Here is an 18,003-nt window from a genome sequence, read left to right on the forward strand (position 1 = left end):
GGTGTTTGTGTCGCAGGATACTGTTTTACTGCAGCTGTTAACATGGACGTGGACTGTCGCCATGATGGTGCTTTACGACTGCCTGAAAACGCAGATGTATTTCTTACATTGGAAAAAGTCAGAAGACATTTTAGAAGATAATGGACTTTCTATCTAACATGCCAGTTTTCTTGAGACAAATCAGGGGATGAACACATGAACATTTCCAAGTCACTGATGTACATGAAGCCCAAGGCATATTCAGTCATTAAAATACAAATAGTATGGTACTGTATGCTAAATCTATGTCAAAGAGAAATTTCTGAAAAACTGAGTGAGTGTGCTGGAAGGAGACTAGTGAGGGAAGGCACCAAGACACCAGACAACTCTAAAAGAGTTACAGATTTCTGTGGTTGTGAATGGAGAAACTGTGCATAGTGCAACATTTGTCTGGTGCATCAACAGCTGATAATCTGAACAAATGATGTGTCAGGTTACTCACAATATGAGGGTCCCCCCAGAGTAATGCCTTCGAATTGATTTGTTGTCTCCTGAGCCCTGAGACTGATGTTGGTAGTATAACGCAGAGGTGTGTTGATGAACTCTCCATGCAGAAAGAAAATGCACCCATTGGCATTCATTAATGACTGATAAATGTTTACACAGACCAAAACTGTGGATGGCAGCACAGTTGGGCGTTGGGTACAGTGTTTCAGCAGTGGCAACAGCGATGTGAGTGGCAAGGCATGTTCCTTGCAGCCTGCCCAGCTGTCAGCTTGTGACATGAAATCAGCAGATTACAACAGGGAACTGTGCCTTAGTAATGATGTGACAGTGCTGGGATATTTCAAACGGTGTGCTTGGTGTGCCCCACCAATGCTTGGGCAAGAACAGAAAGACCTCGAATGCAAGTCTGTCGGGATCCGCTGAAACTACTATGAGGCTGAAAGTGACAGTTTCCTGGATCGCATCATTGCCGGAGACAGACATCATGTCCCATACGAGCTGGAATGAAAATGACAGTTTATGGAGTAGCGACATGTAAGTTCCTCATTAATGAAAATGCTCAAGAGGCAAGGGGGAAAGGTAATGTGCAGGAAAGTAAACTGTCTTGGATTTCCTGAAACTTGGAAAATCATCAGCTCTGACCATTACACACTGACGATGACAAAGCCAAATGCCAAACTTTAAAGATTCAGGCCAGAGAAGAAGACAACCTTTCTTTACAGTTCCCACACAAGTCTGATGACCATGAATTACGTTGTAAATTTTGGCTAAACTGTCTAACCACAAAAAATATAGTCCATATATGGCACCTTCCAACTTTCATCTATTCAGGCCAATGAAACTTTAGCTTCATGGGCAAACATTTCTTGACAACACTGCAAAAACGATATAAGAAAGTAAAAAAAAGACTTGTTTAAAGAAAATTTGACTTAATTTTGTCTAAATAGAAAAAAAATCTTGTCAAGCATTTTCACAAGAAAAAATGTCTTATTTTGGGAAAATGTATCTCACTTTTTCTTAGTAAGTTTTTTCCAGCTAATATCAAGCTGCATTTAATCAGTATCAAGGAAAGGCAATGGATTTCTAATCATCCAAGCAAAGGAACAAGACTGAGGGAGGGTGGTCTAGTGTTTAAGGTGTTGGGCTTGAGTCCAGAAGATCAGGGGTTCAAATCCCCACTTACTGGCAAGGCCTTTAATCCCCTATTGCTCAGTGGTGTAGTGAGTGCCTTGTAGGGAAGCACCCTGACATTGGGGTGAATGTGAGGGTATAATTGTAAAGTGCTTTGAGCATCTGAAAAGTGGCTCACCTCCACTTGTGCAGATTTTTATGAGTGTCATGCAGGCTGTCAACATGCATTAAATAGTGGTGACGTGGGTGGAATATCACATTTACAGATGAAAAACTCTGCTCTATCAAATTGTGCAAGTGTGTTAATGTCTGGTAATTTCCTTGGAAGTAAAGGAGGCTTAGATTTGAAACAACCTCATATGGCATAATTACCTGCAAGCTGGTGGTGACAGCAGGGTATTGGTTGTTTTCATTGTATGTGGTGTCTGTGTACAGGAAAACTCAAAAACCTCTGAACAGATTTCCGTCAAATTTGATTGTACTATCACTGATAGCTATCCAGAGGGAAGTAGATTTTGAGTGCTTTGTGAAAGCTTAAAGTTCAAAGTCAAGGAAACATGGTCTGAAAAAAAAAAAAAAACACCTAAGAAGCTTATTCCAAGAGAAGCACAAACTAGGAAAAAAAAACGTCCCCAACTGAGACTGAGTGTTGCAAAACACCTAACAAAAAGCAACCACCCACAACAAACAAATGTGAACAGTGAATTTCCTGCAGTCATTGCAACAGTTCCACCAAAATGGCATAATGTTCGCTGTATCAGCTCACCTGTTTCACCATCTCATCTCTGTCACCGTGGACGGAAAGTCCGAGGTTCAGCATTGGCATCGAGGACATAAGAACACCTGGAGAAAGAAAGACAGAATATCAATCCCCTTTCCATTTCAAAATTTGTTAGGAAACATAATCTGCTGCTATAGTCACTAGATTTGTAGTAACCGGTAGGGTGAAATTTTCTCCAAGAGTAATTCCAGCAGCAATGGATGCACACACGGTCAAAATTAAAAGTAGTACTTCAAGATAAGATTTTGGCCGTAATTTGTGTGTGTGTGTGGTGTGTGTGTGTGTGTGTGTGTATATATATATATATATATATATAATAGATATATATATATATATATAAAAATAAGTTTGAACACCATGCAATTTTGCAACTCCCACTTAGAAATCATGGAGGGGTCTGAAATTTTCATCTTAGGTGCATGTCCACTGTGAGAAGCACAATCTAAAAAAAAAAAAAAAAAATCTGGAAATCACAATGTATGATTTTTAATAATATTTGTATGTTACTGCTGCAAATAAGTATTTGAACACCTGTGAAAATCAATGTTAATTTGGTACAGTAGCCTTGTTTGCAATTACAGAGGTCAAACTTTCCTGTAGTTTTCACCAGGTTTTCACACACTGCAGCAGGGATTTTGGTCCACACTCCACACAGATCTTCTCTAGATCTTTCAGGTTTAGAGTTTCAGCTCCCTCCGAAGATTTTCTATTGAGTTCAGGTCTGGAGACTGGCCAGGCCACTCCAGTACCTTGAAATGCTTCTTACAGAGCCCCTCCTTAGTTGTCCTGGCTGTGTGTTTGGGGTGATTGTCATGCTGGAAGACCCAGCCATGACCCATCTTCAATGCTCTTACTGAGGGAAGGAGGTTGTTTGCCAAATCTTGCAATACATGACCCCATCCATCCTCCCTTCAATACGGTGCAGTCGTGCTGTCCCCTTTGCAGAAGAGCACCCCCAGAGTATGATGTTTCCACCCCCATGCTTCACGGTGGGATGGTTTTCTTGGGGTTGTTCTCATCCTCTAAACATGATAAGTGGAGCTGATTCCAAAAGCTCTATTCTGGTCACATCTGACCACATGACCTTCTCCATGCCTCCTGGATCATCAGATGGTCACTGGTGAACTTCAAACGGGCCTGGACAGTGCCGGCTTGAGCAGGGAGACCTTGCTGCCCTGCAGGATTTTAAACCATGACAGCATTTGTTACTAATGTAATCTTTGTGACTGTGGTCCCAGCTCTTTCAGGTCATTGACCAGGTCCTCCTGTGTAGTTCTGAGCTTTCTCAGAATCATCCTTACCCCACAAAGTGAGATCTCGCATGGAATCCCAGACCGAGGGAGATTGACAGTCATCTTGTGTTTCTTCCACTTTCTAATAAATAATCATAACAGTTGTTGTCTTCTACCAAGCTGCTTGCCTGTTGTCCTGTAGTCCATCCCAGCCTTGTGCAGGTCTACAGTTTTGTCCCTGGTGTCCTTAGACAGCTCTTTGGTCTTGGCTATGGTGGACAGGTTGGAGTGTGATAGATTGAGTGTGTGAACAGGTGTCTTTTATACAAGTAACAAGTTCAAACAGGTGCAGTTAATACAGGTAAAGAGTGCAGAATAAGAGGGCTTCTTAAAGTAAAATTAACAGGTCTGTGTGAGCCAGAATTCTTGCTGGTTGGTACGTGATCAAATACTTATTTACAGCAGTAACATACAAATAAATTATTTTAAAAATCCTACATTGTGATTTCCGGAATTTTTTTTTTTTTTTTTTTAGATTATGTCTCTCACAGTGGACATGCACCAGATGAAAATTTCAGACCCCTCCATGATTTCTAAGTGGCAGAACTTGCAAAATCGCAGGGTGTTCAAATACTCATTTTCTTCACTATATATATATATATATATATATATATATATGTGTGTGTGTGTGTGTGTGTGTGTGTGTGTGGTGTGTGTGTGTGTGGTGTGTGTGTGTGTGTGTGTTTTGTCCTCTAGCCACTCCAACAGTCAATGGACACTGTGCACTCCTTGGAAGTCAGGTCCTTTAAAGGCGGGCAGCTTCTCTCTCTCTCTCTCTCTCTCACAAAAAATAAATAAATAAATAAATAAATAAAATAAATATCTTCCTGCTGTTCTTATTTGGGGGTTCAACAACAGAAACATGCATCTCCTCCTCATACAAATTCTTTCTGGAAGACCCCTGGACTTCAGCCACAGATGAGTGGGTCATAATATTTGTTTATTTTTTCTGCCCCTGTTTTTCTTGGGTACAAATGTGACCACATGGTGTTTCTGCGTGCCCCTGTCTCTCAGCTTGTATTAACCACACAAAGGATGTTATGATGTAATATTTGACCAACCACATCACAGGACTTTTGAACATGTTTGAAAAGCTATGCTACAGTCTCATCTCACCAAGATGCAAGTTCATAACACAGTTGCTGTGCAGATGTTGCAATAGGACGTACGTTTCTGTATGATTGTGGTAAGAAATACATTTGTATTACATCATTGTGCCATGACTGGCCAGCCTCAGTGACTAATACGTCTTCACATTTAGCAATACATCAGGTAAAATAAGTATTGAACACGTCACTATTTTTCTCAGTAAATATATTTCTACAGGTCCTATTGACATAAAAGTTTCACCAGATGTCAGTAACAACCCAAGTAATCCACACGTGCAAAGAAATCAAGTCATAGATGTAGCTGTAGCTGTATTATAGAAGCAATCCTACCCCTTGTCAGTGCAAATTAATATCAGCCGGTTCAGTCCCAACTGATGGCCTATAAAAGGTCTCTTATTGCCAAGGTGTCACACAAGAAACAACTCATGATGGGTCAAAGCAAAGAGCTCTCTTAAGACCTTTGCAGCTTTATTGTTGTAAAACATATTGATGGCATTTTTTTTTACAGAGATTTCTAAACATCCGAATGTTCCAGTGAGCACTGTTGGAGCTATTATCTGAAAATGGACAGAACATCATTTTACCAAAAACCGGCCACAACTAGGTGCTCCTCTCAGAATTTCTGCTGGAGGAGTGAAAAGAATTATCAGAAGAGTTGTCAAAGAGCCAAGGACCACTTTAGAAAGACATGGAAATAGCACATAAAATTGTTTCAAAGAAAACAATAAGTAATGCACTCAACCACCACGGCCTGTATGCACGCTCACCACTCAAGACTCTATTGCTGAAAAAAAGCATGTTGAAGCTCATTTTAAGTTTGCTGCACAACATTTAGACAAGCCTGTGAAATACTGGGAGAAGTTCAAGTTCAGGTTTATTTGCCATTTGCATTATTAAAACCACATTGGAAAAAGGGTGCAAGGAGCTCAGAGTGCACTAGCAAGACATACACAAAACAATAAAAAGACATATAGGACATAAAAAACGCCATAAAATGACAAAGCCACAAAAATTTAAGATACATTTAAAACTAGTCACAGAGTACTGATCATTGCCACAGCTTGTGGGAAGAAACCTTTACTGTAACGTGATGTCCCACATTTAATAGACTGATAGCACCTACCCAAGGGAAGAAACTCAAACAAGTCCCTGGTGGGATGCAGGAGGTCTTTGGTAATAGCCAAAGACCGGGACTGAAGTCTTTTTTGTAAATGTCCTCCAGGACAGACAGTTCCACACCAATAGTCCTACTGGCTGAACGAACCACTCTATTCAAAGCCTTTCTTTCTTTAGTAGTGGCATTTCCAAACCATGCAATTATATCATTTGTAAGAAGATTTTCAATGCAGTTGTGATAAAAATTTAAGAGAATATTCTTAAGAATGAATTCTTTCAGCTTATGTAGAAAAAAGCTGCTGTCGAAACCTTTTAACAATTTCACTGGTGTTAAAATTCCAGCTCAAGTCATCAGATAAAAACACTCCAAGAAATGTACAGTTTCAACTGTTTTCACCTCAGCGCCATTTAATATGATGGCAACACAGGATCTATTTTTACTGAAGTCAACAACCAACTCAAAAGTTTTTGCAGTATTTAACTTCAAATTGTTTTTCTCATCCAGGAAACCTTTTGCACTTCAGATCTATACAGAGAGTCATCATGAGAAGAGACGTACTACTGATATAAAATTTTCACCACGTCGATATCAACCTGTTGTGAAAGTGTAGTGACACGGACCCACAGCAGGGGGCGTAAATGAACGGCCAATAGATGAGCCAAAAAGTAACAATTTAATGTTGTGAAATGTGCACCACGAACATACAGACAATCTCAGAATATAATTACAGTCAATCCACAAAAGGTGACGTGTGGGCAGGCTCGAGGATAGAAGACGTCTGTCCTGAGAAGAGCCGGAACCACATGATTTCCGCCGCCACGGAACCTGGTGAATACTGGAGCCGCCAAGTCCCGAATTCCCAGGTGATCACCGTCCCCGATTGTCGGATCTGGTACTGCTGGCGAGAACAAAGACAGTCAAGTGTGGGTGTGTGTACACCCAGTAACAACAACGGTGGGAATGCCACCTCCACCTCTCACTCAATACGTTGCAGCGATCCCTCAGAGGAAAAAGAGTGCCGTCTTGCACAGCCTCCACAAACTAAGGACCTGCAAACACTCACAATAAACAGATTCAGAAAATACCACAAAAAGGCTGAGGATATTACCTCTAATGAAGTACGATATCTCGGCGATGAGGTGGAGATGACGTCTGGGTTTTATGGAGGGCGATGATGTAGAACGTGTGACAGCTGTCAGGCATTAATGAGTGACAGCTGTCACTCCCGGCTGTGTCCGTGGCGGCAGCGCCCTCTCGTGCCTGAAGCCCGCACTTCAGGCAGGGCGCCCTTTGGTGGTGGGCCAGCAGTACCTCCTCTTCTGGCGGCCCACACAACAAGACCCCCCCCTCAACGGGCGCCTCCTGGCGCCCGACCAGGCTTGTCCGGGTGTCTGCGGTAGAAATCGGCCAGGAAGGCCGGGTCCAGGATGAAGCTCCTCTTCACCCAGGAGCGTTCTTCGGGTCCATACCCCTCCCAGTCCACCAATACTGGAACCCCCGGCCCATTCGACGGACGTCCAGGAGCCGGCGCACTGTCCAAGCCGGCCCCGTCAATGATCCGGGCAGGAGGCGGCGCCAGACCGGGAGCACAGAGGGGTGAGGTGCGGTGAGGCTTGAGTCTGGACACATGAAAAACCGGGTGGATCCGCAGTGAAGCTGGGAGTTGGAGCTTCACTGCGGCAGGACTGAGGATTTTGAGGATCTTGAAAGGTCCAATGTAACGGTCCTTCAACTTGGGGGAGTCCACTTGGAGGGGATGTCCTTCGTGGACAGCCACACCCCTGCCCGGCTGGTAAGCAGGGGCGGGGATCGCCGGCGGTCCGCATGGGTCTTCGCCCTCGTCCGGGCCTTCAACAAGGCAGAACGGGCGGAGCGCCACACCGACGGCACTGCCGCAGGTGGGCCTGGACCGAGGGCACACCGACCTCTCCCTCCACCACGGGAAACAATGGGGGCTGATACCCCAAACACACCTCAAACTGGGAGAGGCCGGTGGCAGAGGACACCTGGCTGTTATGCGCATACTCGTTCCAGGCCAGATGTTCACTCCAGGCCATCGGGTGCGGATGTTACGCAGTGCAGGGCTTACTCCAACTCCTGATTGGCCCGTTCTGCCTGTCCATTGGTCTGCGGGTGATACCCGGACGAGAGGCTCACAGTGGCCCCCAGTTCCCGGCAGAAGCTCCTCCAGACGTGTGAGGAGAACTGGGGACCACGATCAGAGACAATGTTGGTGGGTATCCCATGCAGACGGACGTGGTGGACCAGGAGGTCTGCTGTCTCCTGGGCTGTTGGGAGCTTCGGGAGGGCCACGAAGTGGGCCGCCTTGGAGAATCGGTCCACTATCGTGAAGATGGTGGTGTTGCCCTGGGACGGCGGGAGGCCCATGACGAAATCCAGGCCGATATGGGACCAGGGGCGATGAGGCACAGGAAGTGGCTGGAGAAGCCCTTGGGACCTCTTGTGGTCAGCCTTGCCCCTGGCACAGGTGGTGCAGGCCTGGATGTACTCCCGGACGTCGGCCTCCATAGACGCCCACCAGAAGCGCTGCCGGACAGCTGCCACGGTCCTTCGCACCCCTGGATGACAGGAGAGCTTGGAACCGTGACAGAAGTCCAAGACTGCAGCTCTGGCCTCTGGTGGGACGTATAGACGGTTCTTCGGACTGGTTCCGGGGTCCGGGCTCTGTGCCAGGGCCTCCCGGACGGTCTTCTCCACGTCCCAGGTGAGGGTGGCCACGATAGTGGACTCCGGATGATGGGCACCGGTGGATCGACAGTACCGTTTTAACTTCGTCTTCGTGTACCCGGGACAAGGCATCCGATCTCTGGTTCTTGGTCCCGGGGCGATAGGTGATCCGGAAGTCAAAACGTCCGAAGAACAGTGACCAGCGGGCTTGCCTGGGGTTCAGCCGCTTGGCGGTCCTGATATACGCCAGGTTCCGATGGTCAGTGAAAACCGTGAATGGCACGGATGCTCCCTCCAACAGGTGTCTCCACTCCTCAAGAGCCTCTTTCACTGCAAGGAGTTCTCGATTGCCGACGTCATAGTTCCGTTCAGCTGGGTCAACCTGCGAGAAAAGTAGGCACACGGGTGAAGAACCTTATCGGTCTCTCCGCTCTGGGATACCACGGCTCCTATCCCTGAGTCAGAGGCGTCCACTTCAACCACGAACTGGCGGCTAGGGTCGGGCTGCACCAAACTGGCGCAATAGAGAACCGTCGTTTCAACTCCTTGAACGCGGCTTCGCACCGATCCGACCAGGTGAAGGGAACTTTTGGAGAGGTCAGGGCTGTCAGGGGGCTAACTACCTGACTGTAGCCCTTAATGAACCTCCTATAGAAATTAGCGAAGCCGAGGAACTGTTGCAGCTTCCTACGGCTTGTTGGTTGGGGCCAATCTCTCACCGCGCAACCTTGGCCGGATCAGGGGCGACGGAGTTAGAGGAGATGATAAACCCCAGGAAGGACAAAGACGTGCGGTGAAACTCGCACTTCTCGCCCTTCACAAACAGTCGGTTCTCTAATAACCGCTGCAGGACCTGATGTACATGCTGGACATGGGTCTCAGGATCCGGAGAAAAGATGAGAATATCGTCCAGATATACGAAGACGAATCGGTGCAGGAAGTCCCGCAAGACGTCGTTAACCAAGGCTTGGAACGTCGCGGGGGCGTTGGTGGGCCGAACGGCATGACCAGGTACTCAAAGTGACCTAACGGGGTGTTAAATGCCGTCTTCCATTCGTCTCCCTTCCGGATCCGAACCAGGTGATACGCATTTCTAAGATCCAGCTTAGTAAAGATTTTGGCTCCATGCAGGGGGGTGAACACGGAATCCAACAATGGCAACGGGTATCGGTTGCGAATAATTCATCAGCTCCCTGTAATCAATGCGGACGGAGTCCGCCATCTTTCTTGCCCACAAAAAAGAAACCTGCCCCCATTGGGGAGGTGGAGTTCCGGATCAGCCCGGCAGCTAATGAGTCCCGGATGTAGGTCTCCATTGATTCGCGCTCAGGTCGTGAGAGGTTGTACAGCCTGCTGGACGGGAACTCAGCGCCTGGAACCAATCAATGGCACAATCGTACGGACGGGCGGGGGAAGGGTGAGTGCCAGATCCTTGCTGAAGACGTCAGCAAGATCGTGGTACTCAACCGCACTGCCGTCAGATTGGGAGGGACTTTGACCTCCTCCTTAGCCTGTAAACCGGGAGGAACGAGGATCCTAAACACACCCGATGGCAGGTTTCGCTCCACTGAACCACCACCCCAGACGGCCAATCAATCCGGGGATTGTGCTTCAACATCCATGGGAAGCCCAAAATCACGCGGGAGGTAGAAGGAGTTACAAAAAAACTCAATCTCCTCCTGCTCTCAGACTGCAGCTTACTTGTAGTTCCTAGGGTTGTAAGAGTAAATGGGAGGCAGAGCCTTCAGCTTTCAGGCTCTCCTGTGGAACCAGCTCCCAATTCAGATCAGGGAGACAGACACCCTCTTACTTTTAAGATTAGGCTTAAAACTTTCCTTTTTGCTAAAGCTTATAGTTAGGGCTGGATCAGGTGACCTCTGAACCATCCCTTAGTTATGCTGCTATAGACGTAGACTGCTGGGGGTTCCCATGATGCACTGTTTCGTTCTCTTTTTGCTGTATGCACCACTCTGCATTAATCATTAGTGATCGATCTCTGCTCCTCCCACAGCATGTCTTTTTCCTGGTTCTCTCCCTCAGCCCCAACCAGTCCCAGCAGAGAGACTGCCCCTACCTGAGCCTGGTTCTGCTGGAGGTTTCTTCCTGTTAAAAGGAGTTTTTCCTTCCCACTGTAGCCAAGTGCTTGCTCACAGGGGTCGTTTTGACCGTTTTGATTATTAATAAGCTGGAATGGAAGATTGCTGCTAATCCTCCGCCCCGGCCCGTGCTACGAGCATTCTGACAGTTAGTGTGACTCGGGGGTGTTGATCATTTAAACTAAATATTCATCCTGCTGTAACCAGGTTTCTGTAAGGAAGAGTAAATCAATATGTTGATCAATTATTATATCATTTACAACAGGGACTTAGAAGAGAGAGACCTAATGTTTAATAGACCACATTTAACTGTTTAGTCTGTGTGGTGCAGTTGAAGGTGCTATATTATTTTTTCTTTTTGAATTTTTATGCTTAAATGAGATTTTTACTGGTTATTGGTGGTCTGGGAGCAGGCACCGTCTCTACGGGGATGGGGTAATGAGGGGATGGCAGGGGGAGAGAAGCTGCAGAGGGTGTAAGACTACAACTCTGCTTCCTGGTCCCACCCTGGATAGTCACGGTTTGGAGGATTTAAGAAAATGGCCAGATTTCTAGAAATGAGAGCTGCTCCATCCAAAGTGGGATGGATGCCGTCTCTCCTAACAAGACCAGGTTTTCCCCAGAAGCTTTGCCAATTAGCTACATCCATTCTTGCATTTAAAGGACATGTCGCACATTATTTAATGTCCCAGTTAGCAACACAACATCAAAGTATTTATGATTGTAAGTCTCTCTGCACACATGCTCTAATAATTAGTGGGTGTTGATGTATATATTTGCTAATTATTCCTCTCATTCTGAGCGTTAACAGGTGCATTTCTGGAAAAATCATAGTGGGCAATTCTATGCATTTCTCGGCATTTCTTGGTGTGTGACCTACATTTTAGTAAAAGCAGACACAACTTGATGACAGACAGAGTGGTACATCCAATAACAAAGCTTCTGAGCTTTCATTCAAAAGTGATGGCTCGGATTTACAGAGGATATACAGACAGAATATGACACACTTCACCCCGAAACTTTTAACTTTTTCAGAGTCTGTCAGATTTTGGAACCGAACATGTGGTGGTACTGGTGTTTGTGTCGCAGGATACTGTTTTACTGCAGCTGTTAACATGGACGTGGACTGTCGCCATGATGGTGCTTTTACAGACTGCCTGAAAACGCAGATGTATTTCTTACATTGGAAAAAGTCAGAAGACATTTTTAGAAGATAATGGACTTTCTATCTAACATGCCAGTTTTCTTGAGACAAATCAGGGGATGAACACATGAACATTTCCAAGTCACTGATGTACATGAAGCCCAAGGCATATTCAGTCATTAAGAAATACAAATAGTATGGTACTGTATGCTAAATCTATGTCAAAGAGAAATTTCTGAAAAACTGAGTGAGTGTGCTGGAAGGAGACTAGTGAGGGAAGGCACCAAGACACCAGACAACTTAAAAGAGTTACAGATTCTGTGGTTGTGAATGGAGAAACTGTGCATAGTGCAACATTTGTCTGGTGCATCAACAGCTTGATAATCTGAAACAATGATGTGTCAGGTTACTCACAATATGAGGGTCCCCCCAGAGTAATGCCTTCGAATTGATTTGTTGTCTCCTGAGCCCTGAGACTGATGTTGGTAGTATAACGCAGAGGTGTGTTGATGAACTCCTCCATGCAGAAAGAAAATGCACCCATTGGCATTCATTAATGACTGATAAATGTTTACACAGACCAAACTGTGGATGGCAGCACAGTTGGGCGTTGGGTACAGTGTTTCAGCAGTGGCAACAGCGATGTGAGTGGCAAGGCATGTTCCTTGCAGCCTTGCCCAGCTGTCAGCTTGTGACATGAAATCAGCAGATTACAACCAGGGAACTGTGCCTTAGTAATGATGTTGACAGTGCTGGGATATTTCAAACGGTGTGCTTGGTGTGCCCCACCAATGCTTGGGCAAGAACAGAAAGACCTCCGAATGCAAGTCTGTCGGGATCCGCTGAACTACTATGAGGCTGAAAGTGACAGTTTCCTGGATCGCATCATTGCCGGAGACAAGACATCATGTCCCCACTACGAGCTGGAATGAAAATGACAGTTTATGGAGTAGCGACATGTAAGTTCCTCATTAATGAAAATGCTCAAAGAGGCAAGGGGGAAAGGTAATGTGCAGGAAAGTAAACTGTCTTGGATTTCCTGAAACTTGGACAAATCATCAGCTCTGACCATTACACACTGACGATGACAAAGCCAAATGCCAAACTTTAAAGATTCAGGCCAGAGAAGAAGACAACCTTTCTCTTACAAGTTCCCACACAAGTCTGATGACCATGAATTACGTTGTAAATTTTGGCTAAACTGTCTAACCACACCAAACATATAGTCCATATATGGCACCTTCCAACTTTCATCTATTCAGGCCAATGAAACTTTAGCTTCATGGGCAAACATTTCTTGACAACACTGCAAAAACTGATATATAAGAAAGTAAAAAAAAGACTTGTTTAAAGAAAATTTGACTTAATTTTTGTCTAAATAGAAAAAATAATCTTGTCAAGCATTTTTCACATAAGAAAAAATGTCTTATTTTGGGAAAATGTATCTCACTTTTCTTAGTAAGTTTTTTCCAGCTAATATCAAGCTGCATTTAATCAGTATCAAGGAAAGGCAATGGATTTCTAATCATCCAAGCAAAGGAACAAGACTGAGGGGAGGTGATGGTCTAGTGTTTAAGGTGTTGGGCTTGAGTCCAGAAGATCATGGGTTCAAATCCCCACCTTACTGGCAAGGCCTTTAATCCCCTATTGCTCCCAGTGTGTAGTGAGTGCCTTGTATGGCAGCACCCTGACATTGGGGTGAATGTGAGGTATAATTGTAAAGTGCTTTGAGCATCTGAAAAGTGGCTCACCTCCACTTGTGCAGATTTTTATGAGTGTCATGCAGGCTGTCAAACATGCATTAAATAGTGGTGACGTGGTGGAAATATCACATTTACAGATGAAAACTCTGCTCTATCAAATTGTGCAAGTGTGGTTAATGTCTGGTAATTTCCTTGGAAGTAAAGGAGGCTTAGATTTGAAACAACCCTCATATGGCATAATTACCCTGCAAGCTGGTGGTGACAGCAGGTATGTTGTTTTCACTTGTATGTGTTGGTCTGTGTACAGGAAAACTCAAAAACAGCTGAACAGATTTCCGTCAAATTTGATTGTACTATCACTTGATAGCTATCCAGAGGGAAGTAGATTTTTGAGTGCTTTTGTGAAAGCTTAAAGTTCAAAGTCAAGGAAAACATGGTCTGAAAAAAAAAAAAAACACCTAAGAAGCTTATTCCAAGAGAAGCACAAACTAGGAAAAAAAAAACTGTCCCCAACTGAGACTGAGTGTTGCAAAACACCTAACAAAAAGCAACACCCACAACAAACCAAATGTGAACAGTGAATTTCCTGCAGTCATTGCAACAGGTTCCACCAAAATGGCATTAATGTTCGCTGTATCAGCTCACCTGTTTCACCATCTCATCTCTGTCACGTGGACGGAAAGTCCGAGGTTCAGCATTGGCATCGAGGACATAAGAACACCTGGAGAAAGAAAGACAGAATATCACATCCCCTTTCCATTTCAAAAATTTGTTAGAATACATAATCTGCTGCTAATATCACTAGATGTTTGTAGTAACCCCGGTAGGGTGAAATTTTCTCCAAGAGTAATTCAGCAGCAATGGATGCACACACGGTCAAAATTAAAGTATGTACTTCAAGATAAGATTTTGGCCGTAATTTGTGTGTGTGTGTGTGTTGTGTGTGTGTGTGTGTATATATATATATATATATAGATATATATATATATATATATATATATATATAAAAATAAGTATTTGAACACCATGCAATTTTGCAACTCCCACTTAGAAATCATGGAGGGGTCTGAAATTTTCATCTTAGGTGCATGTCCCACTGTGAGAAGCACAATCTAAAAAAAAAAAAAAAAAAATCTGGAAATCACAATGTATGATTTTTTAATAATTATTGTATGTTACTTGCTGCAAATAAGTATTTGAACACCTGTGAAAATCAATGTTAATATTTGGTACAGTAGCCTTTGTTTGCAATTACAGAGGTCAACTTTTACTGTAGTTTTTCACCAGGTTTTCACACACTGCAGCAGGGATTTTGGTCCACACCTCCACACAGACTTCTCTAGATCTTTCAGGTTTATAGTTTCAGCTCCCTCCGAAGATTTTCTATTGAGGTCAGGTCTGGAGACTGGCCCAGGCCACTCCAGTACCTTGAAATGCTTCTTACAGAGCCCCTCCTTAGTTGTCCTGGCTGTGTGTTTGGTGTGATTGTCTGCTGGAAGACCCAGCCATGACCCCTTCAATGCTCTTACTGAGGGAAGGAGGTTGTTGCCAAAATCTTGCAATACATGACCCCATCCATCCTCCCTTCAATACGGTGCAGGTCGTGCTGTCCCCTTTGCAGAAGAGCACCCCCAGAGTATGATGTTTCCACCCCCATGCTTCACGGTTGGGATGGTTTTCTTGGGGTTGTTCTCATCCTCTAAACATGATAAGTGGAGCTGATTCCAAAAGCTCTATTCTGGTCACATCTGACACATGACCTTCTCCCATGCCCTCCTCTGGATCATCCAGATGGTCACTGGTGAACTTCAAACGGGCCCTGGACATGTGCCGGCTTGAAGCAGGGAGACCTTGCTGCCCTGCAGGATTTTAAACCATGACAGCATCATGTGTTACTAATGTAATCTTTGTGACTGTGGTCCCAGCTCTCTTCAGGTCATTGACCAGGTCCTCCTGTGTAGTTTCTGAGCTTTCTCAGAATCATCCTTACCCCACAAAGTGAGATCTCGCATGGAATCCCAGACCGAGGGAGATTGACAGTCATCTTGTGTTTCTTCCACTTTCTAATAAATAATCATAAACAGTTGTTGTCTTCTACCAAGCTGCTTGCCTGTTGTCCTGTAGTCCATCCCAGCCTTGTGCAGGTCTACAGTTTTGGTCCCTGGTGTCCTTAGACAGCTCTTTGGTCTTGGCTATGGTGGACAGGTTGGAGTGTGATAGATTGATGTGTGTGAACAGGTGTCCTTTTATACAAGTAACAAGTTCAAACAGGTGCAGTTAATACAGGTAAAGAGTGCAGAATAAGAGGGCTCTTAAAGTAAAATTAACAGGTCTGTGTGAGCCAGAATTCTTGCTGGTTGGTACGTGATCAAATACTTATTTACAGCAGTAACATACAAATAAATCTATTTTAAAAATCCTACATTGTGATTTCCGGAATTTTTTTTTTTTTTTTTTTTAGATTATGTCTCTCACAGTGGACATGCACCAGATGAAATTCAGACCCCTCCATGATTTCTAAGTGGCAGAACTTGCAAATCGCAGGGTGTTCAAATACTCCTTTTCTTCACTATATATATATATATATATATATAATATATATATGTGTGTGTGTGTGTGTGTGTGTGTGTGTGTGTGTGTGTGTGTGTGTGTGTGTGTGTGTGGTGTGTGTGTGTGTGTGTGTGTTTTGTCCTCTACAGCCACTCCAACAGTCAATGGACACTGTGCACTCCTTGAAGTCAGGTCCTTTAAAGGCGGGCAGCTTCTCTCTCTCTCTCTCTCTCTCTCACAAAAAATAAATAAATAAATAAATAAATAAAATAAATATCTTCCTGCTGTTCTTATTTGGGGGTTCAACAACAGAAACATGCATCTCCTCCTCATACAAATTCTTTCTGGAAGACCCCTGGACTTCAGCCACAGATGAGTGGGTCATAATATTTGTTTATTTTGTCTGCCCCTGTTTTTCTTGGGTACAAATGTGACCACATGTGTGTTTCTGCGTGCCCCTGTCTCTCAGCTTGTATTAACCACACAAAGGATGTTATGATGTAATATTTGACCAACCACATCACAGGACTTTTGAACATGTTTGAAAAGCTATGCTACAGTCTCATCTCACCAAGATGCAAGTTCATAACACAGTTGCTGTGCAGATGTTGCAATAGGACGTACGTTTCTGTATGATTGTGGTAAGAAATACATTTGTATTACATCATTGTGCCATGACTGGCCAGCCTCAGTGACTAATACGTCTTCACATTTAGCAATACATCAGGTAAAATAAGTATTGAACACGTCACTATTTTTCTCAGTAAATATATTTCTACAGGTCCTATTGACATAAAGTTTCACCAGATGTCAGTAACAACCCAAGTAATCCACACGTGCAAAGAAATCAAGTCATAGATGTAGCTGTAGCTGTATTATAGAAGCAATCCTACCCCTTGTCAGTGCAAATTAATATCAGCCGGTTCAGTCCAACTGATGGCCTATAAAAAGGTCTCTTATTGCCAAGGTGTCACACAAGAACAACTCATGATGGGTCAAAGCAAAGAGCTCTCTTAAGACCTTTGCAGCTTTATTGTTGTAAAAACATATTGATGGCATTTTTTTTTACAGAGATTTCTAAACATCCGAATGTTCCAGTGAGCACTGTTGGAGCTATTATCTGAAAATGGACAGAACATCATTTTACCAAAAACCGGCCACAAACTAGGTGCTCCTCTCAGAATTTCTGCTGGAGGAGTGAAAAGAATTATCAGAAGAGTTGTCAAAGAGCCAAGGACCACTTTAGAAAGACATGGAAATAGCACATAAAATTGTTTCAAAGAAAACAATAAGTAATGCACTCAACCACCACGGCCTGTATGCACGCTCACCACTCAAGACTCTATTGCTGAAAAAAGCATGTTGAAGCTCATTTTAAGTTTGCTGCACAACATTTAGACAAGCCTGTGAAATACTGGGAGAAGTTCAAGTTCAGGTTTATTTGCCATTTGCATTATTAAAACCACATTGGAAAAAGGGTGCAAGGAGCTCAGAGTGCACTAGCAAGACATACACAAAACAATAAAAAGACATATAGGACATAAAAAAACGCCATAAAATGACAAAGCCACAAAATAATTTAAGATACATTTAAAACTAGTCACAGAGTACTGATCATTGCCACAGCTTGTGGGAAGAAACCTTTACTGTAACGTGATGTCCCACATTTAATAGACTGATAGCACCTACCCAAGGGAAGAAACTCAAACAAGTCCCTGGTGGGATGCAGGAGGTCTTTGGTAATAGCCAAAGACCGGGACTGAAGTCTTTTTTTGTAAATGTCCTCCAGGACAGACAGTTCCACACCAATAGTCCTACTGGCTGAACGAACCACTCTATTCAAAGCCTTTCTTTCTTTAGTAGTGGCATTTCCAAACCATGCAATTATATCATTTGTAAGAAGATT

The 18,003-nt window shown here is 44.1% G+C and overlaps 1 protein-coding gene across 4 annotated transcripts in view; it reads right to left on the minus strand.

Annotated features, from left to right (window-relative positions):
- The window catches only part of atp2b3b (ATPase plasma membrane Ca2+ transporting 3b), a 347,919-nt gene that overhangs the window by 88,787 nt on the left and 241,129 nt on the right, over positions 1-18,003 (minus strand). For all 4 annotated transcript variants that reach the window (XM_034172060.1, XM_034172063.1, XM_034172062.1 and 1 more), the window contains one exon: positions 14,193-14,268. In XM_034172060.1, coding sequence (XP_034027951.1) covers positions 14,193-14,268 — 76 coding nt within the window. The remainder of the gene's footprint in view (positions 1-14,192; positions 14,269-18,003) is intronic.

Source organism: Thalassophryne amazonica, chromosome 6 (assembly GCF_902500255.1).
Source record: "Thalassophryne amazonica chromosome 6, fThaAma1.1, whole genome shotgun sequence".
Taxonomy (NCBI): Eukaryota; Metazoa; Chordata; class Actinopteri; order Batrachoidiformes; family Batrachoididae; genus Thalassophryne; species Thalassophryne amazonica.